We start from the raw sequence: 27,713 nt of genomic DNA on the forward strand, positions 1-27,713 counted from the left end.
TGGTAACCAACAGTTTGTTCTCTGTATTTATGTATCTATGAGTCTGTTTCTGTTTTTTTGGTTGTTTTGTTTTTTTAGATTCCACATATAAGTGAAATCATGTGGTTATCTTTCTCTTATTTCACTTAGCATGATACCCTGTAGGTCCATCCATGTTGTTGTAAATGGCAAGATTTTTCTTTTTATGGCCGAGTATTGTGTGTATATATATATATATATATATATATATATATATATATATATATGCACATCCATACATACCACATTTTCTTTGCCCATTCACCTATTGATGGACCCATAAGTTGCTTCCATATCTTGGCTTTTGTAAGTAATGCTGCAGTGAACATAGGGGTGCACGTATCTCTTCAAATTGGTGCTTTTGTTTTCTTCAGACAGATACCTGGAGGTGGAATTGCTGGATCATATGGTAGTTCTATTTTTAATTTTTTGAGGAACCCCAATACTGTTTTCCACAGTGGCTGCATGGATTTGCATTCCCACCAACAGTGCCTGAGGGATCCTTTTCCCCCCATATCCTCACCAACACTTGTTATTTCTTGTCTTTTGGATAATAGACAATCTGAGAGCTGTGAGGTGATATCTCACTGTGGTTTTGATTTGCATTTCCCTGGTGATGAGTGATGCTGAGCATCTTTTCACATGTCTGTTGGCCATCTGTATGTCTTCTTTGGGAAAATGTCTATTCAGGTCCTCTGCCCATTTTTTAATCAGATTTTTTGGATATAAAGTTGTGTAAGTTCTTTATATATTTTGGTTATTAACCTCTTATCAGATGTACTATTTGCAAATCTCTCCTCTCATTCAGTAGGTTGCCTTTTTGTTTTGTTCTTGGTTTCCTTTGCTGTGCAGAAGCTTCTTAGTTTGATGTGATCACATTTGTTTATTCTAGCTTTTGTTGCTCTTGCCTGAAAGGACTGGTCCAAAAAAATATTGTTAAGACTGATGTCAAAGGGCTTTCTGCCTATGTTTTTCTTCTAGGAGTTTCATGGCTTCTGGTCTTAATTTCAAGTCTTTCATCCATTTTGCATTTATTTTGGTATATGGAGTAAGAGAGTGGTCCAGTTTCATTCTTTTGCATGTAGCTGTCCAGTTTTCCCAGCGCCATTGATTGAAGAGACTGTCTTTTTTCCATTGTATATTCTTGCCTCCTTTGTCATGGATTAATTGACCATATAAGTGTGGTTTTATTTCTGGGCTCTCTATTTTATTCCATTGATCTTTGTGTCTGTTTTTGTGCCAGTACCATACTGTTTTGATTACTATAGCTTTGTAGTATAGTTTGAAACGGAGGAGTGTGCTGCCTGCAGCTTTTTCCTTCTTTCTCAAGATTGCTTTGGCTGATCACATGTATTAGTTAGAATTCTTAACCCTTAGGAACCTTAACTAAGAAGTAAACAATTATGAACTGTCTTTTCCATTAGCACTCTGTGAATTGGCCGGCTTATGAGTACTCTTTATGATTTCTAGGAACGAGCTTTCCTCAGTATGCATAAAATGTGTTTGCTAATAGACTCAAAGATCTTTGGTTCCTCTGGAAGCAAAATATGGATAAGCCTGTTTTCATTAATTAATGTTTCAGTATTTTATCTTATTTGGAAATGATCTGGATATCCAATGAATTTAACTTAACTCATTACATGACCTAACTTAGCAAAACTTTAAGGTTTCAGGTTACCCAAAAGATATGGGGAAACTATTTAAAAAGTTTACCTAAAACCTTTTTATCCTACTTACATGTATTCAATTTGCCTGTTCTTGACAGTTATTTTCAAATTACCCACAAAAGCTTCGTGAGGCATTAGACAAAGTTAGCCACTGTACCAAGCTACAGATTTTGTAACAGAGATAACATGAACTTACTTGATTAGTAAACGTGGGTAGGATAAAAGTATTATATCAGACACTGATAACTCTAAAGACATGTCTATTTTAATGAAACCGACAAACTTAAACTAGCATTAATACTGAATATCTTCCCAGATCACGTGACTCTGAAAAGCAGTTGCGTTAGTTTCTGTTATATTTCTGAGATCTAGAAATACTCAATTTATAAGTGCTTATTGTTAAGCCAATTAAGTAGAGCTTTGATATTTACTAGAATTTGGCAAGGTTTTCATTAATTTCAATTTTAGATTTCCTTAGCTATTTAAGGGAATAACAGCAGTTTACCAGAGAATCCCTCGGAGTCCTGTCAATTTGGGGAGGGGCCACTGGAGTTGGTAGTTAAAGAATTTGCATGGGCCTTCGAGGACAATCTCTTTTATAGTGTCCCAGTTGATTACAACTGAGACATTGATTTCTGGGCCAGTGTTTTGATGATGGACCCCTAAGAGAGTATGATGTGGGGGGCCCAGGTGTAATTTTAGATGCCTGGCCTTGTAGCTATAAAGCTAATGATTTGGCGGACTTCTGTTTATGATCTTGTGTGTTTAAATTTTCATTAGCCCTTTACAATGAATTTTTTAATGAAGTTATTTCAGACTTTTGAAGGCTTTTGGATGCTTCTACATACCAATTAAAACAGGTATCCCATTCTGTTTGCTTGTTATGGGAGCCCTTACTTTCAAGTGTACTTTTTAAGTAAAAGATCTTGTCCAGTTGGAATGTCCCTCTAATGGCCGCTGTAATTCTGAGTTGTCTTTAATAAGATTATGCCCTTTTTGTAGACATTTATAGCTTCTGGGACTGCAGGTATTAGACATAAAATAAGGAGGTGTGCTGGAAGATGGCAAGTTTGATTCTTTTGAAATTAAGGATCTCATTTTTTTATTACTATAGTTGACCCCTGAACAACAAAGGGACTAGGGGTGCTGACCACCTTTACAGCCAAAACCCTGTGTATAAGTTTTGACTTCCCCAAGATGTAACTATTCATAGCCCATTGATGACCGGAGGCCTTATCGATAACAAACAATTGAATAACACATATTTTATATCTGGTATGTATTATATACCATATTTTTACAACAAAGTAGGCTAGAGAAAAAATGTTAGCAAGGAAGTCTTAAGGAAAAGAAAATACATTTACAGTACTGGACTGTAAAAAAATCTGAATATAAGTCAATTCTCACAAGTTCAGACCTGTGTTACTCAAGGGTCAGCTGTATTTATTTATTTATTTTAGCTAGCCTTTGGGTTTCTCAGATCCACATTAATACCTAAGTGGGATATGCCTCAGGATTAAGGATTGTGTGGTGTTTTGCAGTGTACCATATTTCATGGACATGTTTTTTGAGGTTGGTAGGTAGCCTGGTGTCAGTCTAACTCGTCCTGTGACCAACTTCTCCTAATAGGGGAGTCTTTGGGTTGGGCAGTGAGTGCTCTAACAGCTTTTATTTATTTTTATTTATTTATTTTTATTTTTTAGAAGATTTTATTTATTTATTTGACAGAGAGACAGTGAGAGCAGGAACACAAGCGGGGGAGTGGGAGAGGGAGAAGTGGGCTTCCCGCCAAGCAGGGAGCCCAATGTGGGGCTCGATCCCAGGACTCTGGGATTATGACCTGAGCTGAAGGCAGATGCTGAACGACTGAGCCACCCAGGCGCCCCTCTAACAGCTTTTAAATGCTCGACCTGTGCCCACCAATTCTGCTGCTCTTTGCCCTCTGAAATTCCCATTAGCAATTAGCCTTTACCTCCTGTGCACATTAGCAGAAACCAACAGTGACCCCTGAAACAGAACTTTGGACCTCAGCAGTCACCGAAGAACTAGGGCCTGGGGAGAGGATTGGACCAGCAGACCTCAGAATGAATGGGGATGGCGGGCAGATTCAAACAAGTGGGGAACCACAGCTGCCACTGCCAGTTTCCGGTGTGGAGTTCAGGGAAGGATTTCAGACAAACGGGAAGCTGCAGACTAAACCAACAATAGTTCCCAGTGTGAAATCCGAGGGCAGAACCACGGGCCCGGGTCTAGAAGTTACCGTGGACAGGCCCGTGGCAGGCCCCGTTAGCATCACCAGCGCTTCCCATGGAGCCTTGGATTAGGGAGAGAGTTGAACCAGCAGACCTCAACACATGGGGACCATGGCCTGAAGCCCCACATGATAGGGAGCTCCGTACTTGTCACTTATGATTCCCACATGGATCTTGGGATGGAATTAAGTGCTGGGATTTTGTACTCAAAAACTGGGAATTGGGGGCAAACAGCCACTTAGATCAGGAGCTGAGTGCAAAGCGGGCAGAGCCCAGATCTGAGAGCGGACTGACACACAGCTCTCGGAAATGACAAGAAAGACTGTGAACGCAGAGTGCCCCTAGGGTACCATGCCTATGTTTCTCTTTGTTCCCAAGGCCGTTGAAAGTCTCTTCAGTCCGGCACTGCCACCAAATCTGTTCAATAACAGAAATTCTACTGAGTAAACTTGAAGATCTGCTTGGCTTTGTTCAATGATTCATGAATTGGGCAGCATCCCATCTAGCAAATAGTTCCAAGGAGCAGCAGAAAAGAAAGGTTTTTAAAGGCAGAGTGGAATGGAGAGAAGGAAACTATTAGCAAAGAATGTATTGGTTTAGGCCAGGGTGCCCTCCTAAGGAGAGCAGAAAAGGTGTCTATCAGTGGATTACGTCCTAGGGCTGACCAGAAGATTCCAGGTTGGCTGGTTCAAAGTCACATTCCTGGGGCTTGAAAAGTGCAGTTAGGTTAGGTATTAAGTCTTGGTTTGCTGATGTGGGGTTTAGCACAAGTGACTCTATTCTGAGCCCACAGTCTCCTTTTTAACAAGACAGGTACAGGTACCAACAGTGGGGAGTCAGGCGGCAGCATGGAATGGGATGGTCGGAGGGAAATCAGTGCAGCACAGACACGTGGTGTTTGCTCCTGAGGGTTTGCAGTGCCTCATCCCGCGGCTGCCTAACCCTGTTTTCCTGCCAGCCGTTTGCATGCGTATTTCCTCGGGAATCGGCAATACCAGTCTCTCGTCTTTACCTTTGTGGTCTTGGGCCTTGATTGGCATAGACTCTCATCTTTTTTTTTTTTTTAAAGATTTTATTTATTTATTTGAGAGAGAGAGAATGAGAGACAGAGAGCACGAGAGGGAAGAGGGCAGAGGGAGAAGCAGACCCCCTGCCGAGCAGGGAGCCCGATGCGGGACTCGATCCCGGGACTCCAGGATCATGACCTGAGCCGAAGGCAGTCGCTTAACCAACTGAGCCATCCAGGGCCCCTAGACTCTCATCTTTGTGCTGAAACAAGGCCCATGGGACCTGCTCAGTCTCTTGGGGACACAGATCTCCAAGACAGTTGGTAGCCATACTGCAGACATTGGATGCTCTTCTTGGCAGCAAGGTCTTCTACAGAAAACATGCGGTACCCAGGTCATTGTGGGGGAGGTGGGCTGGACCAGTGATGGAGAGGTGGCCTCTGAGGAATTCAGGGGCAGGGACAGGTCTAGGGCCAGCTTGAGATACTCTGTAGATGAGCATGAGTGGATCTCTTAGCAAAAAGTGCACCTTTAGCCCTGTAACTCCCCAGATAACTGTCCACGGGAGGTTGCTGAGGGGCTAGATGGCCTTCAGAAACAGTGACTCACTCTCTGGGCTCTTGGAGGTTTCTGCTTTAGAGAATGGGGCATTCTGTCAGGCGCCACCAGCCATGATTTCAGACTGCACAGATCCGCCGGCCGGAGAACAGCTGAAGGAGTGGAGGGAGAGGCAGGGAGAGAAAACCAGCACAGTGGGGGAATGGGCCAACGGAAGTGAGGTTGGAAGAAACTGAGTAGACTGCTGGGGAGTGGGGTGGTGGTGAAGAAGAGCGCCCCGCGGCCTCGCCACCCTGGATGAGATTACTTAGGAGAGCACTGGGAAGGCAAGAGGTGAAGACTAGGGCGAAGGTTCGGGCAGGTTTTGGGCAATGGTCGTCAGCCAGGGAAATGCCATCAAGAGGTGTTTGGGAATGCCAATGTGTGGACCCCTGGCCCTCTTAGAATGTGAATAGATTTGCATTTGTCAGCCCTGGTGTAGTCCCCTTTCAGGAATCCAGACCTCTTGGAAATGGGCTATGTTTTACAAAGAGAGGAGCGAGGGAACAGAAGAGAGTCAGAATAATTTAGAGCCCCATTCACATGGATCTCATAAAGCTGCCATCCACCAGAAGAGCTCGGCGTGCCCTCGGCAGATGCTTGTTCCAGGGGAACCCAATGGACTTCAGCAAGCTAGCAGATTCCATTAAGAAAAAGCCCAGCATGGTGGCCTCCTGGCCTCCTGTTCTGAATTTTGGACCCCAAGATACCTGTAGGTAATGGCTTCCATGTCACAAGTTGACACGACCATCTGCATCTGGGTGAGCTGGCCAGAGCCACCCCTGCGTGCAGATGGCATGAATCGGGAGTGTTTCCTTGGGGCTCATTTGGGCCTTGAGCCCTCTGCTCACATGTAGCATGCCACACGGTTTCCCCAAGGGTCCGAGCTAAAGACTAGCTACTGTGCAGTCTTTCACCATTAGGAGATGTGCAGGCAAGTGCTGTGCTGCCTTGGGCTCCGCATTCTTGACTTGCACGTGGTGGGGTGGTTTGAGTCGCCCTACCATGACCTCACACCGTTAGAGGCCAGGGACAGGGCCCTTGGGACCCACGGGTGGTAGGCACAGCTATTAGGCATTCTGAATTCCTGGTGGCATGCTGGTAGAGAAAAGGAAGAAAGCTGGGGACAAGTGAGCTCAGGTCTAAGGGACACTGACACAGCTGCGCTGATCCCCAGAGTATAGCCAGCCTTCCCATTCCCATGTATCATGGTGGGTAGGACGTGGGGCCTTGAGTCTGATCGGGGCAGGGATGGCAGACCGTGGCCTCTAAAATGGGGGGAGTCTGGGCAGCAGTGCTATTGTTAACACAAGATTGTTAATTCTGTGATTCCGAGGGGTAGACAGAAATGCACCCAGTTTGAAATCGGTCCCATTAGTTATCAGCAAGATGGCGATGAGAAAGTGTGAGCAGGATCTGAGCCTCTCCCTTGGGAGAAGGAGGCCAGCATGTGCTGTCTGGGTTGTTAGGGTCCAGCTGAGCAGCCAGGATTTGGGCGGGACCCCTGTCCCAACACTGCATGAAGTGACAGGGCCTGGGGTAGACACCTCATCATGTTGGTGAATTACTCACAGTGGTACCGATGGGGGGTCATGATGCCATGCTGCAAGAGGTCTCCCCAGGTACACCAGATGCCGGGCTGAGGCAGCTGACACATAGTGGGTACTTTATAAATGAATGGATGAAGTGGAGTTCCAGGCCCCACCTGCTGCTGAGGTTAGGCCCAACTGGGCAACCCCAACCCAAGCTTGCGATGAGCCTGTGGGGTCAAGGTGTTTCAGGCTGGCACTGCAACAGGCTTCTGGCCTGTTCTCGTGGTGAGACCATCAGGTCTTCGTGAGCTCAGCAGCCAGAGGCTCATGGTCAGTGCTCAGTAATGCTGCCAATTTATTCCCTGTTACCCTCCACCCTACAGCCACGGGCCCTGTGTTTCTTTCTCCTCATGCATGGTGTGAAAAATCCCCAGTATGTTCTGGCCCGAGCTCCCCTCTCCAGCTTGTGGGTTTTCCCTTTCACTCACTCCTCGGGTGCCAACACCATGTTCCCTCCTGTGCCATTGTTCTGGGAGGTGGAAGCCTGGGCAGTCCTGCCGGCTGAACTCTGCTCTAGGGCTGGCTGTAGGGTGTCACATTTCCAGGCCGCTCGGGGCCCCTCGGGAACCTTGGCCCTACTAGCCTTGAGAGGAGGAATGTCTGCAGGATGGGGGCCAAATGTTGGCTTCCCAAATTTCCCCAGGTGTTGGGGTTGGAGGCAGAGTACCACCTTGACCTTGGCGTGTCTGGTACTCCCAGTGCGGAGAGTCGGCCTCCAGTGGGTGTGTTTTACCCGGTCCCCTGATAGGGTATCCCTCAGCGTCTTTGGTGCATTCACCTTTCCTGTCCTGCCAGGGGACTCCCCAGGTGGTGCCTTGGGCCTCCTTTTGCCGCTTTCAGGAGAGTAAATGCTCTCTCTCCAGGGTGAAGCTGATGGCTCAGGAAGGGACAGTTCCTGCTACATGCGTGCTGAATGTATTGAGAGCTTTTAAGGAACCAGGTGCCCCATGTGGCTCTGGGGTTGCTGAGATAAAAGACAGTCAGTCCCTGCCCTCAAGGATCTCAAAGTCTCATGGGGAGACAGGCCTGTCAAAGAGTGTAAGACAAGATCACCAGTGTCCTGTGGGAATCGCAGTGTCTGTTCAGACCTGATACTCACCAACATGCACTGTTTAAAGCCGGGAAGTTAAAGTGGTGAATTAGTCCCACAGCAGTGGGTAAATATCTGCCGTCCTGAACCCCCTAAGTGACGACACCCAGTACTCCAGCCACCTGACTCCTCCTGGAAGCTTCCCCTCCACCCCGACCCCTCCCAGTGCCTGGATCCAGGAGCTAAGGATCAAGGTCTAGTTTAGGAGGAGGCCCTGGGGGCCCTGCTCCAGCCCTTTGGGCAGACTCCCTTTGGGCCTGATTTTGTGCTCTACTAGGTGCTCCTTAGGTCAACCCTGTTTCTATGACAGCACAGCCGGGGCGCTCGTGGCCTAGCCGGGGGTGGGGGGTGGTGGTGGTGGTGGTCTGAGCCAGACTCTCCGAAGGAGGTCTGAGAAGCATGTGTCCGTCTACATCCGTCCGTGGCTCTGTGGTTTGTGCGCCTCTGACCCTTGACATTGAACCTTGGCCTTGCCCCACCCCCTGGACAGAGCCCCCTGGTCCCTGTTTTAAGAAGGGGCTGCTGAGAATCGCTGGGAGCACAGACCGGGCACAGGGCAGGAGGAGGAGACCCAAGTCAAGAACATGCGGCCGGTTCTGTTGTCAAGGGATTTACGGTCTTCTGAGTGAAGCCAGGCACAGAATGCCTGGACACAGAGGCGACAGGGTCACATTCATACACCAGCAAGCACACAGGAGTCATTTCGCAGTAATTGGAGGGTGAGGCTGGATGGCTGACGGCCACAGCTGGATGAGGGTGGTTTGCTGAAAGCTTAGCGGAGGGAGGAGGAGGATATGGCTGTCGGAACCCCTGGATGTGCCACTCCACAAACCCCTGGGCACCGAGGGGCCGGCAGGGAGAGGCGGTGGCTCTGAGGCAGTCAGAGGAACCAGCCCTGGCAGCAAGGGCTTCGTGTGGCTGACTCGTAAAGGGCAGGCAGTGGGGGGCGGGCAGGAAGAGGGTCTCATGCTGCAGTCCCGTCACCCCCTCGGCCGCCGTGGCCCCAAGCTGGGTCCTTCTGCTGGCTCTGCAGGTCTCACTTCCCGGCCTCAGACCTTGCACAATCCAGGGATGGCTTGCAAAGAAAAAACTCACTTCTTTTTCTCTACTCCCAAGGCTTCTCCTCTGGCCACCAAATGTGTGACTTGCCCCCATACCAACCAATTCTCCAGTTCTTTGCGGACACCAAGTGTCAGTTCTGACACTCTGGACCAGGAGTTAGTGTCAGACCCCGCAGGTAAGGGCGCAGTCCCGCAAGACCACACCAGCCCCCAGATTGTCACCCGGGCTTCTGAACAACCAGCTACAGATCGAAGGTTCCCAGGACCCCCTCTTTGGGTTTAGTAATTTGCTAGAATGACTCATAGAACTCAGGAAAACGGTGTACTTGCTAGATTACCAGTTTATTATAAAAGAAGACAGGTCAGGAGCAGTGACGTGGAAGAGAAGCATGGGGCGAGGTATGGGGGAAGGGCACGGAGCTCCCAGGCCCTTTCGGGGTGCACCGCCCCCCCCAGCGCCTCCATGTGTTCGCCAACTGGAAGTTCTCTGAACCCCGTTGTTTGGGATTTGCATGGAGGCTTCTTTATGTGGGCGTAATTGATTAAATACTGGCCATTGGTGAGGAAGTCAGCCTCTGGTCGGAAGCAGATGACAGTTCCAACCCTGTGATTACAAGATTGGTTCCCCTGGCTCCCAGCCCCCAGCCTGAGGTATCCAGGAGCCCCCAGACACTGGTCATCTTATTAGCAGACAGAAGGACACTTGCCACCTTGGAAATTCCAAGGGTTTTAGGAGCTGCGTGCTAGGAAATGAGAGCAGAGACCAAATACCTGTATTTCTTATTATGTCACACTGCTTTTGTTTTGGGAGGGGAAATCGACATACGCTAAGCTCTAGGCTATTCCAGATAATGTGCTAGATCTTTTACAAACTCTGTTTCAATTCATCTTTGTGATGCTTCCATGAAACTGGCATCACTTATCTCAAATTTATGGATGAAGAAACTGAGGCCTGACAGGCTGGCTTCTCTTCTGATGACAGCACACCTCCCCGACAGCGGGATGAGGGGGTGTAGGGAGGAAGAGAGCGAGAGTCACCAAAGCCACTCGGGCAGGTCCCACCAGCAAGTCCCCTTCCTCTCCGCTTCGGTCTGGACTGGAGCCTCAGGGAGGCATTTCAGTGGTGTAATGGGTTGGACACAGGGTAGAGGAAAAGTAGCTTCTGTCCACAAAGCGTCTGTGGCTCTTTACATAACCCCTTCTCCCCATTGACAGGCTTTCTTGCAGCATGAAGCCTTCCTCAAGGAAGTTTTGGTTTAGCGTGCTAGGTATCTGTTAGCCATTGGGTGTTGTTAGCCTTGAGCCTGTGAAGGACATGTTCAAAGGCATCGTTGAGAACGTAGAGCCCCGAACAGGGTAGAGCTCACAGCCTGGAAACCAAAAAGTTTGGTAGGAGGTGGGTTGTGTCCTTCTGGGCACGAGCTCTCTCAGATAGGGGTTGAGTGGGGGCAAGTTAGTTACTAGGAATATCTTGGAGGAGGGATTGGCAGGTCTTGAATCTAAGAAAGAGTGAGAGCAAGAGAGAGATGTCAAACCGTTTCTTGGATCGATGTGGTTAATAGATGGCACTCACCTTGTCCCTCGCTGTACTGTGCCCATGGCAGACATCACTAATCAATCACAGCTCTTCCCCGCTCATCCACAGATTCCTTCCAAACACAGGGATCTGTGTGAGCCGTCGCCAACATCATTTGAAATGTGCTCACCAGCTCTGCGGTGATGTTTCAAGTCAGGAGGATTCAGCAGAGGTAGTTTGGGAGAAACCAGGAGGTGAGAACAAGCTGTTCTGTCCATGCTTGGCTCCTGGGGAGTCCAGGGGAATGCGTGTTGTGGGAACACGAACTACAGGAGAGGGGAGAGGTTGGGCATCAGGGGTAGAGCTGAACTGGAAATAATCTCTAATGAGGCCGTAATTGAAGTCATGTGAATGGAGAGATGCCTTCCGAGAGAGGGAGGATATGGGGAGAGGAACAGACGGCTTACGGCCAGAGGGAAGGAAACTGCTCACAAAACCGAAGCAAGGAAGAGAAAAATTAACAAGAGAAAAAGCTGAATTTCCTTCACCCAGTGAGGGAGACCATCTCTCCAGCCCCCTAAGTGGAAACCTCTGGAACCTAAAGGAACTTTGGGGCTCGTCTGCTTCCAGATTACGAGCGCTAATGCTGTTAATGCCTTCCTTGTTGGGCTCGGTTGTAAGCCAGCATTTCTTCCAGCCTCTTTAGAGCTGCCTCCTCCCTTCCTGCAGCCTCCCCCTCCACAGGCCCCTTCCAGGCCCGGCCCGGCCCACCCATCCTCCTCCATCCCGTGCCTCCTCTCTTCTCCTCCGTGGCTTGCTCACATTCCGGCGCGCTGTGCACGGAGTGCAAGGCACCACCGATGTGATCTTGTGTTTCTGATGGTTACCTTGACGAATCGCTCTGACACCCTCCGGTTCCAGAGAGAATTAGTCCTGCAAAGTCAAGGACTCCCTTCCATCCCAGGGACCTGGAATTACCCTGGAACAATGAAAATGCCCCGGGCCTTGGAACAACTTTTCCCGCATTAACTCTGAGGCAGAGTTGCGTGAGGAAATCTACCCTTTTAATAGGGGAAAATATTGCCCTCATAAGTCTTTATGCAGTGCACTTGAGCTTAATGCTCACTTACCAATTCGCCTTTATAACTTCCATATTGAGTGAATTAAGTCCTCCATGTGGGTAGTTATTAAAGAAGTGATAAGTGCTTTATAATTCAGTAAAGGGTGGCCTGGCCATTTCATATTTTCCTAAGGAAATTGGCCACCAGAAGGGCAGCACTCCCAGGACCCCTGGGGCTAGCTGATTTTAGGCCTAGAGCTTGCACTATTGGATTACTTTCAACCAGCTGCTCTGGCCTGGACCAGACTCTCCTTCTTGCTCAGACTTTCTCCTCCAAGGCCCATTGGGGAAAAAGGGTCAAAGTCAATGTGTCTCTCCCTGCCTCGGGCCATTTCTATGGTTCATCAAAGACCTCTTCTTTCTCTCCTAGTTCAAAGCTGAGTTGCCTAGTCAGGATTGGAGGTTTTATGATCAATGAGGTTTGACTCTCATCATTGACAAGAGGAGAGTGTCTCTCAGGGGCCACGGAGTTCTGACCCACCCTACTCCCTACGCCCACAACCCCACAGGCACAGCTTACTTCTTTATACCTTAGTCTCTTCAAATGGTTGGAGAAAATGCGGGTCCCGGCAAGAACTCAGCCACCAGACGGTTTTTACGACGTGCTGCAAGGTCCTCGGGTTCTGAGGAAGGACATTCCTTTATTCATTCGTTCATTTGAATTTTCTACTCTGTACAGGGAACTGGGCCGAGTGTTGTGGATACGGTAGTGAACAAGGTAGACCAGTTGCCCACCCTCACAGAGCTGGCATTTTGTTAGTAAAGGGATGCAGAAAACAAGTCAGCACATACGTGAGAGAATGACAGATTTTGCCAAGTGGCATAAAAGAACTATCTAGAGCGGCATTTCTCAATCTTGGCACTGTGTCATTTTGGGCCGGATCCTTCTTTGTTCCGAGGGGGCTGTCCTGGTTGCAGGATTTTTGGTCACATCCTCGGCCTCTACCCACTAGACTTTCCCAGTCGTGACAATCAAAAAAGTCCCCAGTCATGGCCAGATGTCCTCTGGGGGACAGAATCTGCCCCTGGCTTTTGAGAACAATTGATCTAGAGGAAGGTTATAGAGAATGATTTTGGCTGGGTTGGTCAGCAAAGGCCTCTCTGAGGAGATGACATTTAAGGAGAATCCAAGTGCTTTTAAGGGCAAAACCAAGTGTAAGGGCCCTGAGAGGAGGGGGAGAGCTTGGGGTTTTGGAGAACGGAAAGGAGGCTGGTGAGACAAAGCCAAGTGAACAGGGTCAGTTCATTTGAGCTGAGGCAGGAGACGCCCAAGCCAGACATGTGGGGCTCGCTGGCTGTGGTGGAGGCTGGAGTTCATCCCAAGTGCGGGAGGAGCCCCTGGAGGTTTGGTTTTGGAGGGTGGGTGCCGTGGGGGAGGGGGGCGTGATCAGATTTATGTTACAAAAAGTTCATTCCAGTTTTCAGTCAGGCCAGAGCAGCCACAGTGGTCCCCGTCTTGGAGGCAGTGGCCTTCGGGAGAGGTAATGATGGCCTGGGTCCAGGTGAGGTCGTGGGAAGGGGACAGAGCTGATATCTCTTGTGCAGGTGGACTGCTGAGGTGTGGATATTGTGAGAAGGGACGGAGCACTCAGTGATGAAGTTTGACTTCGGCACCCGGGTGACATCGGTGCCATTTATTGGGACAGAGAGGAAAGCCAAGGGCTGGTGTTGGACCTACTGATCTATCGGGGAAGAGCCTGGAGCTCAGCGGGCAGGTCTGACCGGAGACACACCTTTGGACGCTCTCAGCGTGTAGGTGATGTTCGGAGCCAGCACGTGGGTGAGATCACCACAGAGCCCCAGGGAAAGACCTGGGAGACACCGACATTTAGGGATCAGACAAAGAATATGGACCCCGCAGAGGAGACGAAGAAGTAATAGCCAGGGGAGTAGAAGGAAACCCAAGAGAGAGTAAAGTTCAGGAATCCGTAAAGAGAATGTTTCAACAAAGAGGTAAAATGCCCCCGAGAGACGGGGTAACGGGGTGGCGGAGCAGAGTCTGCTGAGTTAGCCAGCACGGGAAACGCTGGTGATCTTGGCAGGCTGGGACTGAAGACTTACTGGGCTGGAGAATCCAAGGCATGTGAGGAAGGAAGTCGGGCCTGCGGGAGGAGACGGATCCTCTGAAAACATTTGCCGCGAAGAGATGTAGCGACATGGATTAGTCGCTGGAGGAGGACGTGGCGTGAAGGAGAGCCCTTTGTTTTTTTAAAATTTTTTATTTTTTTCAAGGTTTTTTGTTTATTTGAGAGAGAGAGCGAGTGAGAGAGCAGAAGCAGGGGGAGCAGCAGAGGGAGAGGGAGAAGCAGGCTGCCCCGATGAGCAGGGAGCCCGATGTGGGGCTTGATCCCAGGACCCCGGGATCATGACCTGAGCCGAAGGCAGCCGCTTAACTGACTGAGCCACCCAGGCGCCCCAAGGAGAGCCCTTTAAATGAGCTCTTCTAGAATGTGTCTGTATGCTGATGGGAAAATCTAGTAGAGAGGAAGTGAGGGTCCAGACAAGAGAGGGAAAAAAAAAAAGATGAATGAATCCTTGAGAAGGTGAGAGGGGTCAAGGGCAGGGGACGGCCCCTGCAGGAAGCTGATAGAGTGCCAGGGGCATAAGTTCTGCCGTTGATCACTTTGAGGGTTCCCCAAAGCATGCATGCATTCATTCATTCATTCATTCATTCATTCCCTTGGCTGTCACTGAGCATTTGCATGGCACTGGAGGTCCGTGCCCTCAGAAACCTCTTGATCTGCTGAAAGCCATAGTCATGTGGGCAAGGGGAAGGTGGAGAAGAGGTGCCCTGGTGCCAAAAGCATGCCCATCTCGTCTCCTCCTCTGTTTGGCCAGAGGGGGGCCCTGCCCACTTCCCCCCTCCTGACGCTGAGCATGAGCAACAGACCTGAGATCTGGTCCATGGGCTTCCCCAGACCTCTGGGATCACCATTTGTGGGCCTTGTAGTGATGCCCTAGGATGCCTGTCCCTGATTGGGATGTTGCGTGGTGTGCCCTGGGCCACATCCCTCCTCGGGCAGCAAGTTCAAGGTGCCTGTGGGGTCTGACCAGGCCTCTGGGCTGCCCCAAGGGGCCAGAGTGAGGGCTGTGTCGGCACGGAGCATGGAAAGCCTTGGGCGTGAGGTGGGGCCTGGAGGGGGCTGCTTAGCACCAACCTGGGCGTCTTCCCAAGTACGTATTTATCCTGGGGTACTTGCTCTTCTTTGTGATTCTGGGGGTGAGCGAGTGGTGAATAAGGCAGATACGACCTCTGTTCTCGTGCATCCTGGTTCTTGCTTATGGATACTGACGACAGACACATAATCAAATAATCAAATAAGATCATTACAGATGGTTATTAAGGGCTGTGAAGGACACGAACGGGGGCTTGTGCCAGGGGCAAAGGGGTGTGTGTGTGTGCTCACATAGGGGTCAGAGCAGGTGTCTCTGAGAAGGTGACCTTTGCAGGGAGCCCTGAGGACATAAAAGGAGCCAGGATGAGTGTTTCATGGAAGTTCTGGTTGGGAATGCGTCTGGTGTGTTTAAAGACAGGTAGGCAAGCGTGGCAGGGGCCCCGATAACAAGCAGGTGTTAAGAGAAGGGGCCCTAGGAGCAGCCAGCGGCCGGCGTACGCAGGACCTCATGGGCTCTGGCACGGTGTCCCGATTTCATTGTGAGGGCCATGGGAAGTGGGTGGAGGGTTTTCAGCAGGGGAGAATGTGAGCGGGCAGGTGTAGAGACTCTTGAGGGGGAAGAGTGACAGCAGGGGGCCCAGTGAGGAGGCAAGGGTGGTTTGCAGGTTAGAGGCGGCCACGGCCCGGGTGCCGATGGTGGGCATGCTGGGGTCGCCAGCCCACGCCCACCCACCTGCCCAGCCAGCCAGTGCAAATGAAGGGCAGCAGTTAGACCGGCGAGGGGCTGGCCAGTCTGGTCCCAGGCAGTGGGGCAGGCAGGACAGCCCAGACTCCCCAGTGAACTGGCCAAGTCCCAGAGGAAATCTCCCTCCTGGGAGTCAGGCCTTTTCCTAGCAGGGTAGCAGACGGGGGGTGTGCCCTTGACCTTTTGTCTGTTAGCAGACAGAGCATCTCAGTACCTGAGGAGCACAGGTGTGTGCACAGACCTTCCCGGTTCCTGGCACGAGCTTTAGAATTGATCAGGACGCCGACACAGATGCTGTCGCTTCCCATCTGTTCACTGCACGTTGGGCATGTTCCTTTCTGCCATTCCCGGGGGTCCCAGATGCGGGGCTGCTTCACCATGGTCCTTGGCGTGCAGCTGCTTGTAGACCTGGTGTGCTAATGTGCTGGCATGCTGGGGTTGCCAGTCCAAGAAGGCTCCCCAGGCTCGCAGGTCCAGCTCCCCAGGCATCTCGGATCCCCCCCACTGACAGCTGTCAAGGGAAAGAGAGCTGGGTGACTTGGCTGGTGTGATCCAGTGCGGCTCTTCCCCAGCCCCCTTGGAGCTATTGCTCCAGACGGTTTGTTTATAATGCTAAACATATCAGATAATTGAAAACTAATGCTTCTGTCTGGATCACTAGACATAATATGCCTGGATAACAAATCAATTTCCTTATTGCCCTACAAGGCTCCGAAGTCAAATGCACGGCACATTCGTTGTAGATGTGTGTGTGTGCGTGCGCAGACTCGCGCTCATGCATGTGTGGGCTCCGATGCTGATTTGTTAAGAAATGGAATTCTGGGCTAGTTTCCCCAGGTACTCAGCTCCATACTGCAGTTCAGGCCTGCATCCTAGAATCGGGGTTCAGGTGAGAAGGAGATAGGAGCCTCAGGTCTGACGGGGAAGTGTCTGGAGGGAGGGGGCATCTGTGCACAGCCTTGTTAGCTAAAGCTCTTGTGTTCTGTGTTGGAGGAGTGGGGCATCTGAGAAATGCCCATTTCAGCTGCCTCCTGGCAGGAGGCACCTCTAAGAATAGATATACAGAATATAATATTAGTGGCGTATGCTTAGGTGCCACCAGGAAAATTATGACTACACCTCTAAGAATACTTATCTCTCGACCTTAATTATCCAGAAAGGGGATTAGAAACAAGACAAGGACAAGTATCTACCTATTTGTGTGTGTGTGTTTATGTTCTCTTAGATCTTTATTCAGATTGTATTTACTTTTACTTCTATGATTCCAGCAGAGTAATGGAATCTGCTGTTTCTCACTCTGGTGCTGTAAGCATCAGCACGGAATTGAGGGCTAAGACATTGCCTCATCTAATCCTTACATCAACGGGATTTCCTATTTGGCTGGAACCAGAGAGCTAAATCTCTGAGGACGCTGAGGACCAGAGAGCTTCAAGAGTAACTGACCCAGGGGCATCCAGCTTCCAAGGGCCAGAGCTGGATGTCTGCTTCTGGTCAGCCTGCCTCCAGGGCACCCACGCTTAGACTCTGGGCTCGGAGGGGCTGCCAAGCAGACTGGTCGCAGCACATTGCAAGGGAGGAAAGGCTCTGGGGGGTGATGGCCCACAGCCCGAAAGCAAAGGAAGAGCCAGAAGCTGCTGAAAATGGACACAATAGCCGTTAGAATTTAGGAATCATGTCAGGGTAGGCCCATTTGGGTAGGGACACAAATCCTGCCTGCTTCAGGAGCCTGTGAGGGCGTCACTGGGTGATAGAGCTCAGCAGGCTAGTTAGCTTGGTCACGGTGATCCAAGATCATCAAGAAAAATATAAGTCATTTTCTGTCTACTCTGCTTAAAAAGGCAAGGAGGTGTGTAATGCATTTTAGGAGGAAAAAGAAACATCTAGCAAGGAAGTTGAACATGCAAAGGTTTTGCATTTAAATTTAGTTGTCCGGAAAATTTGGTTATGAAGAATAGCTCGTTAATAGCAGTGAGAAGTCACAGTGAAAATAACAGTGATCTTACAGCAAGGGAGGAGAGAGAAAAGGTCGCAAACATGGCCAGCCATGTGTAAAGGAAGGAAGGAGGCTCGCTTGTCCCACCAACCAACCCCTTGTCTTGCCGAATGTCCCGGTGACGAGGAATGTCCTATTAGGTGAAGGGAGACACCTGTCTTGCCCTTCTTCTCGTGGGCCTCCCCATCAACTTCAGTCCCTTGGTGATGGAAGGGGGTGGATGTCTCAGTGTTCTAGAGTTTTCTATGTATAGGACTTAAATATTGGAGTTATAAACAACTCTTAAACATATCCACATGACATGTTTTTAATTAAAATATGGACCACACAGTCTGTAGCATCTCATTTTTATATGCTTGGAGATTGCCAGTTCATTTCCATATTGGCTCCAGACAAACAGAAGGAGGAAGAAAGCGATGGTCCAAAAGCACAGTCGAATTTATTCTAGTACAAAGGTTTCTTATCTTTTCCCTGGATGTTTTAATTAATATTTCACTTGTGCCCTAGCTCATCCCCAGAATGGGTGTGGAAGCAGCTATCTGTGATTCCAGGACTGGGTCTTGTCATTGTGAGTCACTGGGAGTGGCTTCATTTCCGGTGGGTTTTCTCCTACTCCTGAAGAGGCTGGGCGCATGCACGGCCCCTCAGCTCCAGCACACCCCGGTCCACCTGACAGCAGCGTGTTCTTTGACCACAGAGGCTCACCTAGGCCTCGTTGAGGTTTTCTGAGCTGTAGCCCAAAGCCCGGCTCTGGCTTGGTTGCTCAGCATTGTCGTGAATTAAGCCTCCCTTCTCTCTGGAAAAGTGTTGCACATTCGCTCTTGGTGAAGAGTCATGATTCTGGGGTGTCAAGGAAGGGCAGTGGCCAGAGGGGAGGGACAGGGCACTGCATTGACTCTCTGGATGGAGCATTTCCCATTGCCGAGAAGGATTAAGCTATGCAGAAGATGAACTCTCAGTGAGAGGGAAAGACTCTTGTGGGGGGTTCCAGCCAGAGCTGGGTGAGAGGAGGCCGTTATTGCTCCTGGGATGTGTAACCTGGATTGGGCTGTGGTCCAGTGCACCAAAGAGCCCCTCATTTCCTCTCAAGTAATGCCCTTGACTTGCAGGAGTTGGGGAGCTATAGCTTTTGATGTTCTTCTCTCACCTGGACCCAGGGACCTAGAGGCAAGCTTTTTGGTTTTGGCCTGGGGCCTCTTAGGGTTTGCTCAAAGCAGTCATTTTTATTTGAGAGAGAGAGAGAGTGCACGAGTGTGGGGAGGGGCAGAGGGGACAGGGCGAAGCAGACTCCCCGCTGAGTAGGGAGCCCAACGTGGGGCTCGATCCAAGGACCCAGAGATCATGACCTGAGCCGAAGGCAGTCGCTTAACCAACTGAGCCACCCAGGCAGTCATTTTTAAAACTGTTGCTGTTTCCAGCCATGGAACACAGTCTTCTATAGTCATCTTAAGGCAGAAGCCTTATATGAGGTAGGGCTTCCCAACTATGGACATTCTGGACCAATAATTCTTTATTGTGGGGCCTGTCCTGGGCATCTGTGGACGGTTTAGGAGCATCCCTGGCCTCTGCCCACTAGATGCTGGCATCTTTCCCTTCCTCCCAGCTGGGACCAACAAAAATGTCTGCAGACATTTCCCAATGGGCCTTGGGGGGCAGGATGGCCCCCTGCTGAGCGCCACTGTATAAGAGGTGACTCAAGTGGGGGTACTTTAGCCAGGATGGGAGCCTCCTCTCTGCCCCTGCCCCTCACTGCCCCCAAGGAAAGCACGCAGACTGAGAATGAGGCTGCAGATCTCTGCGGGGCCGGCCCCGCCACACACTCTGTGCCCGAGTGGACGAATGCAGAATCACGTAGTCCCACCGGCCCCGAGTTCCCGGCGTGGCTCTGAGCTCTTTCTCTCCCACGGTGAGGTGGGTTCCTGAGACGCCTCTGCCGGGATGCACCTGGCACAGCCTGCGGTCCTGGAACGGGGTGACCAGCGACTGCCCCCCACAGGGCTCAAATGCTGAACCTTCCTTTAAACAGTGATCATCATCGATTGTTTTTCAAGGGACAAAGTTAAGTGCTCAGGGAAGACAGCCTGGACACCAGGAAAGCATAATAAAAGGAGAAGCCACATACTAGAGGCCAAGGTAATTACAGTTTACCACGAACAAAAGCAAACCAAACCTACTGTCATGTTTATCCTATTTGTTATATTTTTAGAGCCTGCCTTCCCCACTTAAACTTGCAGCACGCAGCAGCTACCCGAGCTCCCACAGCTGACCCCCCCGGGGCTGGTACCGAGTGGTGAGTCACCGGCGGACTTGGCAGGTGCCCCGCCGATGTCATCCACAAATGTCAGGCCGCACCTTCCCCTCAGAAGCCGCTCTGAGCTGCCAGCCGTGCATTCCCTGAACCTGTTCCTAATTTCTGCTTGAGCAGTTTTCCTGGAGGTCATGAATGACAGATTAACTGCCCTTCCACGCTTCTGCCACATGGATTTTTATCAATGATTGCTGACAAATGACAACTTCCAGCAGAACCATGATGCCATGTTTAGCTTGAAAACTGGGAAAAGACTGCTCAGTTTCTGCAAAGCACAGGGTTGAAAATAACCATCCCGGCTTGTGCTCCCTGAGGACTTACTCTGTGCCCTGAGCTGCCGTTCCGTTCGGGCTTTTTAACACGGCCTTTCAATTCTTACGTCATTCTTACGCTGGGGGTATTTTATTACCCCATTTGACAGATGAGGAAACCGAGGCACAGACAGGTGAAGTCCCTTGGATGGGGTCACACATGGACAGAGGTAGCGACGGGGCCAGGATATGCATCCTGGCAGCCTGGCTTGAGGCAGGGGGCTGTCGGCAAGCTTCTTCTATAAAAGGCCGGTCTCTGCCACACTTCCTCAGCTCAGCTCCATCTCTAGCACAAAAGCTGCCGCAGACCACACTAAATGAAAGGGTAGGAACCCTGAAATTTGAATTTCATATACTTTTCACATGTCACAAAATAGGATTCTGCTTTTTTTTGTTTTTAAAGATTTTATTTATTTATTTGAGACAGAGAGAATGAGAGACAGAGAGCATGAGAGGGAGGAGGGTCAGAGGGAGAAACAGACTCCCCGCCGAGCAGGGAGCCCGATGCGGGACTCGATCCCGGGACTCCAGGATCATGACCTGAGCCGAAGGCAGTCGCTTAACCAACTGAGCCACCCAGGGGCCCTGTTTTTTTAACATACAAACTATTCTTAGCCCTCAGGCTGTACAAGGACAGGTGGCGGACTGGATTTGGCCCGCAGGCTGTAGCTTGTCGACCCGGCTTGAGAGTCCAGGCTCTTCACCGCGCCAGGGCACCGTGGCTGTGATAAGTCTCTTCCCCCATACGGGGAGCCTCAGACCCAACAGAGGAGGCAGGGGCCGGAGTCTCTTGACCAGGGAGCCTTTTGCACCAAGGAATTTATTTGTTGCCCCGTCGTATCTCCGAGTGAGCCTACGTCAGGGATGGGCCGGTGTGTGGCCATCAGGACACCAGAGCTAAGAAGGGTAAACTGATAGAATGCACCGATGATTGACAACTCGGCCATAAATAAAAACACATTTACGGGCTTCTAATGGGGGCGAAGAAAAATGATTTCGTTTATTTATACAACTGATAGATAGCTGCTTGTCAGGAGCAGACCCTAGTCTGCGGGCTCCGGTGAATGAACGGTCGTCTGTAGGAATAGTGTGATCTACTTGGTAGATCACTGGACCGTCGGTCCAGTGAATACACCCCGGGGGCACTGGCACAGTGCCTTACTCCTTCTGGTATTCCTTTTCACCTGACATGGAGCCAGGGTCCCTGCCCTGGCAGGACCAGACCAAGCAAACCGCCCCGGGGCCATAGGCTTCCAGGGAGAAGACTTTGGAGTTGGAATTCAGTCCCGACCTGGCCACCTGGTCCCTGTCCCCAGCAGATGTCAGTGTGTCTGGCTGCTCAGCAGGGGCCCCGAGAGAATGTGGTACAAAACGGGCTCTCTGCATACCTTGTCACTGTGAGGCTTTGAAATGCTTCCAGGGGCCCTGGCCACCGCCGCCCTGCGGCCTTCCTGGTTCTGGCTCCACTCAGTGGCAGATGGAAGAGCCACGGGTGTGGTGGGGCCAAGGAGGAGATGTCTGGGGAAGGTGGCTGCCACTTTTCTGGCCTCAGTGTGTGTTGGATAGCTGTGGGTTGCAGGATGAGCGAAGAGGGTACTTTGACATCGGGGGTGCTGATGGGAGCGTTGGAGCCTGGGAGGGCAGGGTGGGTATCAGAGGGCCTTCTCCTAGGCCCCTTGGAGCTCCTTGGGATAGAGATGCGGATGAGTGGTAATTTCTCACACAACTCTAGAGTCAGAAAGGGCCTTAACAAATCAGTAGCCGGATGGTTCTTAACCTGGGGACCCCAAGAGCTATAATGGAGCATGTTTGTCCCTGGCATTTTGTCAATATCCAAAAAAAAAAAAAAAAGAGCAGTAATCAAACCTATGACAGCCTCCTTTGCTTATAGAACTTTCGAGTTCCTTTGCTTTGGGCTGGACCTTATCCACTGGGAGAGTTAGTGATGGTTTATATCCATTGATAAAAAGCTCTGGTGAATGGTGATTTATATCTTCGATTAATAAATCTGAGAAGATGAATTAATTATTACTTAATAAATGTGTAGTGTGCCTGCTCCACACAAACCTCCTTAAACAGGAGGTAGCTTGGGAGAAAGCTCTAAATGGAGATCTTTGTGACAAGGAAGAAGAGAAGCTGCTGAGCTACTGAAACCCTCTCCCTTTGCAAGTGAAGACACAAGAGACCCAGGAGACCCAAGAGGTCAGAGTTCTGGCTCAAGGCCACTGGTCTTTAGGTCCCAGAGGTGAAGCCACGACTGGGCTCCTTGGTCCCACCTTCCTTCTGTGACACCGTGGTGCCTCCCTGGTCCCCAGCCTGCCCCCTCCTTCCTGGACTTGGTTCTGCCCAATCAAGCTATCTGTGTTCTTGAACTCCAGGTGGGTTGGGCTGTGGTCACCTGAACGAGGCGGTCAGTGTCTGGACCCTGGGGGACCCCGAAGTGGGTGTATGCTGCTTCTGAGCCTTTTCACTCAAAAACCGTGCCCACTGGCAAGCTACCTTCCCCCTCCCCCTTTTTAAACCCACATCATTTGTGTCGTCCTCCTGGCCAGCTGAGAAAATGAGCTGTCCTTAGAAGTCCCAAAAAGGAAAACAAAAGCAAGTGGAAGGAAGCTAAGTCACGAAGACCAACGGGGAAGCTGGGTTTCGAGTCTTTAAAAAGGAGAGCTTTCTGGAGCCGAGAGGGGACATTAAATGCTGTCCCTGGGCCAGGTGCTCTGGGTCTCATGATGATCCCATCAGGCAGGGGATGTGCAAGACCCCTCAAGGAGGGAGGAACCGTGGCTCAGAGACACCTGGCCACGTGGCAGAAGGCCTGGCTTGCATGTGGGCGATTCAGGATTCGAACCCAGGTCTCTCTGGCTCTAAAGACAGCACCTTAGCTGTGGACCCTGGCCAACCTGAACCCTGTCTTTCCTCCTCCCCCTGCAGACACATAGAGAACTGGCGAGGTCTGCACACGCTGAATGCCGTGGACATGGAGCTCTACACCGGCCTCCAAAAGCTGTGAGTGCACCAGACCTCGGGCAGGGCCTAGAGTGGTGGGCGGGTCGGGGGAGCCCACTGCCTCTGGGCTGCCCTCGGCACTTTCCTCCTCCGTTCCTCTTTTAGTAGAGTCGGTACCACCCACTTAGGGAGTGTCCGGGCTTCAAAGGCCATCCCCTTACTCTCCCACGTTTCTGCTCAGCCCAGAAGACAAGGGGCCTGTGTGGTCTCACCTGTAGTTAGGGATTCAGGGCAGGACCTGAACCCAGGTGTCCCGGCTAGTGATCTTACCTCAGCCCCATGTTTCGCGAATGGTCCCCCTAGCCTGCAAAATTCCCCAGGCCCCTCCTCCTCCTTTGAACTTCAGTGGTAGTGGTCGTGGGGGGTTTGGCGTGGGGGAGGGAGTGTCCACAAAGGGGATTGCAGCCCTGTAGTCGCTGGACCAGGATTCTTGAGCAGGAGAACTGTTACCCTCTTGCCAGGATGAGGAGATGACAGTTGCCAGCTCATCCCAAACCCTCACCCAGGTCCCAGTGTTGGGGTGAGCCCAGACGCCCTCCGCGGGGCACCCAGTGATGCTGATGATGAGGAACTGCTTCAGTTCACAGGGGCGGCTGGAGGTCCATGACCTCCTGTCAGCCTCAGCCTGGAGCAGATGTCCCTCTGCTCTGTAAGCTCTGCTGACCCTGTTTTTCTCTCTCTCTTCAGGACCATCAAGAACTCAGGACTTCGGAGCATCCAGCCCAGAGCCTTTGCCAAGAACCCCCACTTGCGCTATATGTGAGTAGAGCTGGGTCCTGGGCTGCAGGGAGTGGGTGGGGGCGGGGGGAGACACACAGCAGGGAGGGTGCTGGGCAGGGGAGCTAGCTGGCGACCTGGGGTCTAGGCCTGGCTTTGTCACTGTGTGCCCCGGGCCTCAGACTTTGCCTCTTAAAAATGAGGGTTTGGGATTTGAGCATCTCTAAGATTTCTGTCAGAAGGACGAGCCTAAACCAGGGCTTAGAGCCTCCTGACTCCCAAGGTTGTTTGCTTTTCATTTGCAATTTTATGGGAGTATAAGTGATAAGAAATCCCACTCATCTGGGATGTGAATGCTACACCTCTGAGACAATTTTGGGGTCCCTAAGTGTGTGTCCGTGTGTCCCTGTGTGTTGGGTGCTGTTGGAAGAAGAGGGAAGGCAGGGCCAGACCAAGCGCCATGTCTAAGTAGGTTCTGGGTTCACTGGAGAAGGGCTTCGAGAATGGCCCCTGCACCTGAGGTCACACAGCTTCGTTTGGGACAAGTTGCAGGCCACATGGCTCCGGCTGGGATTCTTTTCTGTACTTCCCTCCCCCCATCCTTCCCCCTCCCTTCCATGTCTGATGGCAGAGGGGCCTCCTCAGGGTTGGACCTGTGAGGGTAGAATCAAATGAGCTCACTGCTTTCTCTCCAAGCCTTGTTCTCCACGGAAGACTCCGGGATTCAGTGGGAGGACTGCCGTATCTTGGGGAGAAGGTGGGCTTGAGAGGAAACCCGAGGAGACGGTCAGGGGAAACACCAACCCGCTGTGCCCACAGGGGGTGCTTGCTGTCTGGTCACCTCTTCTTCCAGGATGGTGGCCATCTTGGACATCCATTGGGCACCTTCCCCGAGAGAGCAGAGATTCTCCAGGGACTAGGTGGGAAGGGAGGGCTCTGCTGTATTTGGGGATGACAAATGGAGCAATGATGTGCAGGTGAGTCTTTCCTTTGCCCATGTGACCATTGTACTGCCCGAGGCACTTTGCATTTGCTAATGGAAGGGCAGCCCACTGGACTGGAGTCCCCTCTGAAGAGGCAGAGCCTCCGAGGGAAGCTCTCAGAAAGTGGCAGAAAGGGAGGAAGAGAAGGAGAAGGGCTTCTGGAGGATTGTGGTGGGAGGGGTGGTTCTTTTTGGGGATCCTGACCTCACCCTCTGTCCTCTGTGTGCTTTCTCAGGCACATAGTGAGTGCGTGATGTGTGTGTGTGTGTGTGTATTTATCAGTTATGGCCACCCTTCTTTGTGCTAAACTTCCTTTCCTCCATCTGGGACTGGTACACACTATAAGGCCCTTGCTCAGGGCCCAACGTCTCAGCTTCAGACCTCCCAGTTGTCTCATCCAGCGGTTGCCCCCTTCTCCGAGGCGAGCATCTGTGGGGAGATTCTCCCGATGTGCGTTCTCTGCAGCTGGAGGTGAAGCTGGGACCAGAGGAGGGCTTTGGACCAGATGTCCCAGGTGTTTATTTTATTGGGGATTTGAGTTTCAATGTAAGATATCCCAGGGGAAGAAGCTTCTGACCTCTGAGGAGTCTTATCGTGCTAATTCACACAAAGTTCACAAAGCTAACCGCCTATGGCCGATGAGGGTGGGGACAGTGGAGGCTGGGGACCACATGTCCCCTGCTACAGGGGCAGCTAGCTGACTGTTGCTATGTGGGGGCAGGGCCTCATGTTGCCAGACTTACTGTCTTTTTCAAGAAGAGCTAAAGGTCCGGTGAAACCCCTCAAGTTTTAAATGCTTGGCAACGAAAAACAAAACCCCTCAACTCCATGGGCCAAACGAAACAGCTCTGTGGGCAGAAGAGGACACACGAAGTGCCAATTTGTGGTCTAGGGTATTACTTGGGGGAGAGAGGCTGTCAACTTGGAAGAAGCTCTGTCCCCTTTGCTCAAGGACAGTGGCTAGGTGCTCATGCCCTAGAGCTTACAAGGCATTGTGTCACCCACAGCTCTCAGGGAAATTGAGGGGGCTTTGGTACCTGTCGCGTTTCTTGGGCCACAGAGGTGGGAGCAGGGGTGCATCTCAGGTCACAAGTGTTTCTGAAATGGAATGTACTGGAACATTCCCTTGACTTACCCTTGAGGTCCTGGAAGAAGGCTGTGGCCCACGTCTCCTTGGGGATGATCTGGGGTCTAGTGGGTGGTGGCCGTGATAGGCTGGTGAGGCTTTGTAAGATTCCCAGGGTTTAAAGGGCAGAAGGGGTCTGGTTGGAGTAGTTCTGTTGATAGCTGCGAGCCTGCCCGTGACCTCGGGCTCTGTCTTCTCCCGGAAGCATTGGCCAGCTTTTGCCAAAGCACTTGCTGTTGGCAAGAAGGTTGGTTTACTATCAATCTATCCCCAGTTTGGGCCTGGTTGTACATCAGGGGCCATTAGGATGCTCAGCTTGGTAGGAGAAATTCAGCACCTGTCGAGGGGCTCCCCTAGGCACCGTGGGGCTTCCAGGGGAGTCTGAGGGTCACAGAGGAGTCAAAGGGTCAAGGTGTAAGCGCTGGCTTCATCGATGGGTTTCTTTATGAACTTTTCCCACTTAGGAGGACACACCCCCAATCCCAACAGAGTGAATTTCCCGGCAGCTTCAGGACATTTTTCTCCTGGCAAATGGGCCAGGTTTCTCTGCTCTCTCACAGCATCTTCTATTTCTGTCCTCTAAATGCGGTTACGAGTCTTCAGGCCCCAGCTGAGCAATCACAAGACGATCACTTACTCCAACACTAATTGCCAAGCCCTGGCTTGGTGGCTTTTTCTTTTTTTCTCCCCCCCCCCTTTTTAGGGTGATGGCTGAGAAGTCTTTTCTTGTCCCTTCTGTACAGAATAAGAAGCAGGAAGTGAAATCATCACTGTACCAATGTCAAGTTGTCCAGATTGTTCTGATTGGCTCAGTTTTCCCTCACTTCTAAGCTGCTGTTGCATTACTCAGGGTCCGCTTCTTCCTCGGCCCAGAAAATGAACCAGTGTTAAGGCTAAGTTGTCCGTCATGAAGAAGGCTGGGGAGGAGGGCTCTTGTGTCCAACTTCAAGGTTTATGAGCAACTGGCCCATCTTCTCTTGACTGCTTCAGTGTTCTCTGTGCTTTACTGAGCATGAGAAAAGGAAATACTGATTCATATACAGCAAGGGAGATCCTGTCTGAGAGACTGGAATATCCTTGACCTTTAGGTCCTTTCCTTGATCTTCAAGATTTTTGGATTGAGGATTCTTAAGGATAAGGATTTTCCAAGTGGAAACTTGGAATCGCTGTTTGCTAATCTGCAAAATGGGTGCAATAACAGGGCCCCCTTTGTGGACAGGATGTGGGGAAGATGAAGTGACTGAGGCACATACAGCTCTCAGCCCAGTGCCTGGTAAATGATCAGCGTTCAGAAATGGCAGTTGCTAATAATGATAGTAATTATTGTGATTTGTGGTGACGGTAATAGAACCGAAGAGGGGGGACCAGTTGGCCTCGATGACGATTCTGACTGCGACTTTATTCTGGAAAAGTCGTAGATCTGTTCTGCAGTGCTGTCCTCCTCTCTGGCATCTGGAATACTCCTCTCTGCAATCTCTCATGTCTTTC

At 50.9% G+C, this 27,713-nt stretch overlaps 1 protein-coding gene across 3 annotated transcripts in view; it reads left to right on the forward strand.

Moving 5' to 3' along the window:
* Nucleotides 1-27,713, forward strand: part of NTRK3 (neurotrophic receptor tyrosine kinase 3) — a 380,910-nt gene that overhangs the window by 54,229 nt on the left and 298,968 nt on the right. For all 3 annotated transcript variants that reach the window (XM_045899437.3, XM_045899438.3, XM_045899439.3), the window contains 2 exons: nt 23,325-23,399; nt 24,087-24,158. In XM_045899437.3, the coding sequence (XP_045755393.2) occupies nt 23,325-23,399; nt 24,087-24,158 (147 nt within the window). The remainder of the gene's footprint in view (nt 1-23,324; nt 23,400-24,086; nt 24,159-27,713) is intronic.

The sequence above is a fragment of the Mirounga angustirostris genome, unplaced genomic scaffold (genome assembly GCF_029215605.1).
Source record: "Mirounga angustirostris isolate CCGP_5_RB_7025 unplaced genomic scaffold, mMirAng1.0.hap1 SCAF_9, whole genome shotgun sequence".
Taxonomy (NCBI): domain Eukaryota; kingdom Metazoa; phylum Chordata; class Mammalia; order Carnivora; family Phocidae; genus Mirounga; species Mirounga angustirostris.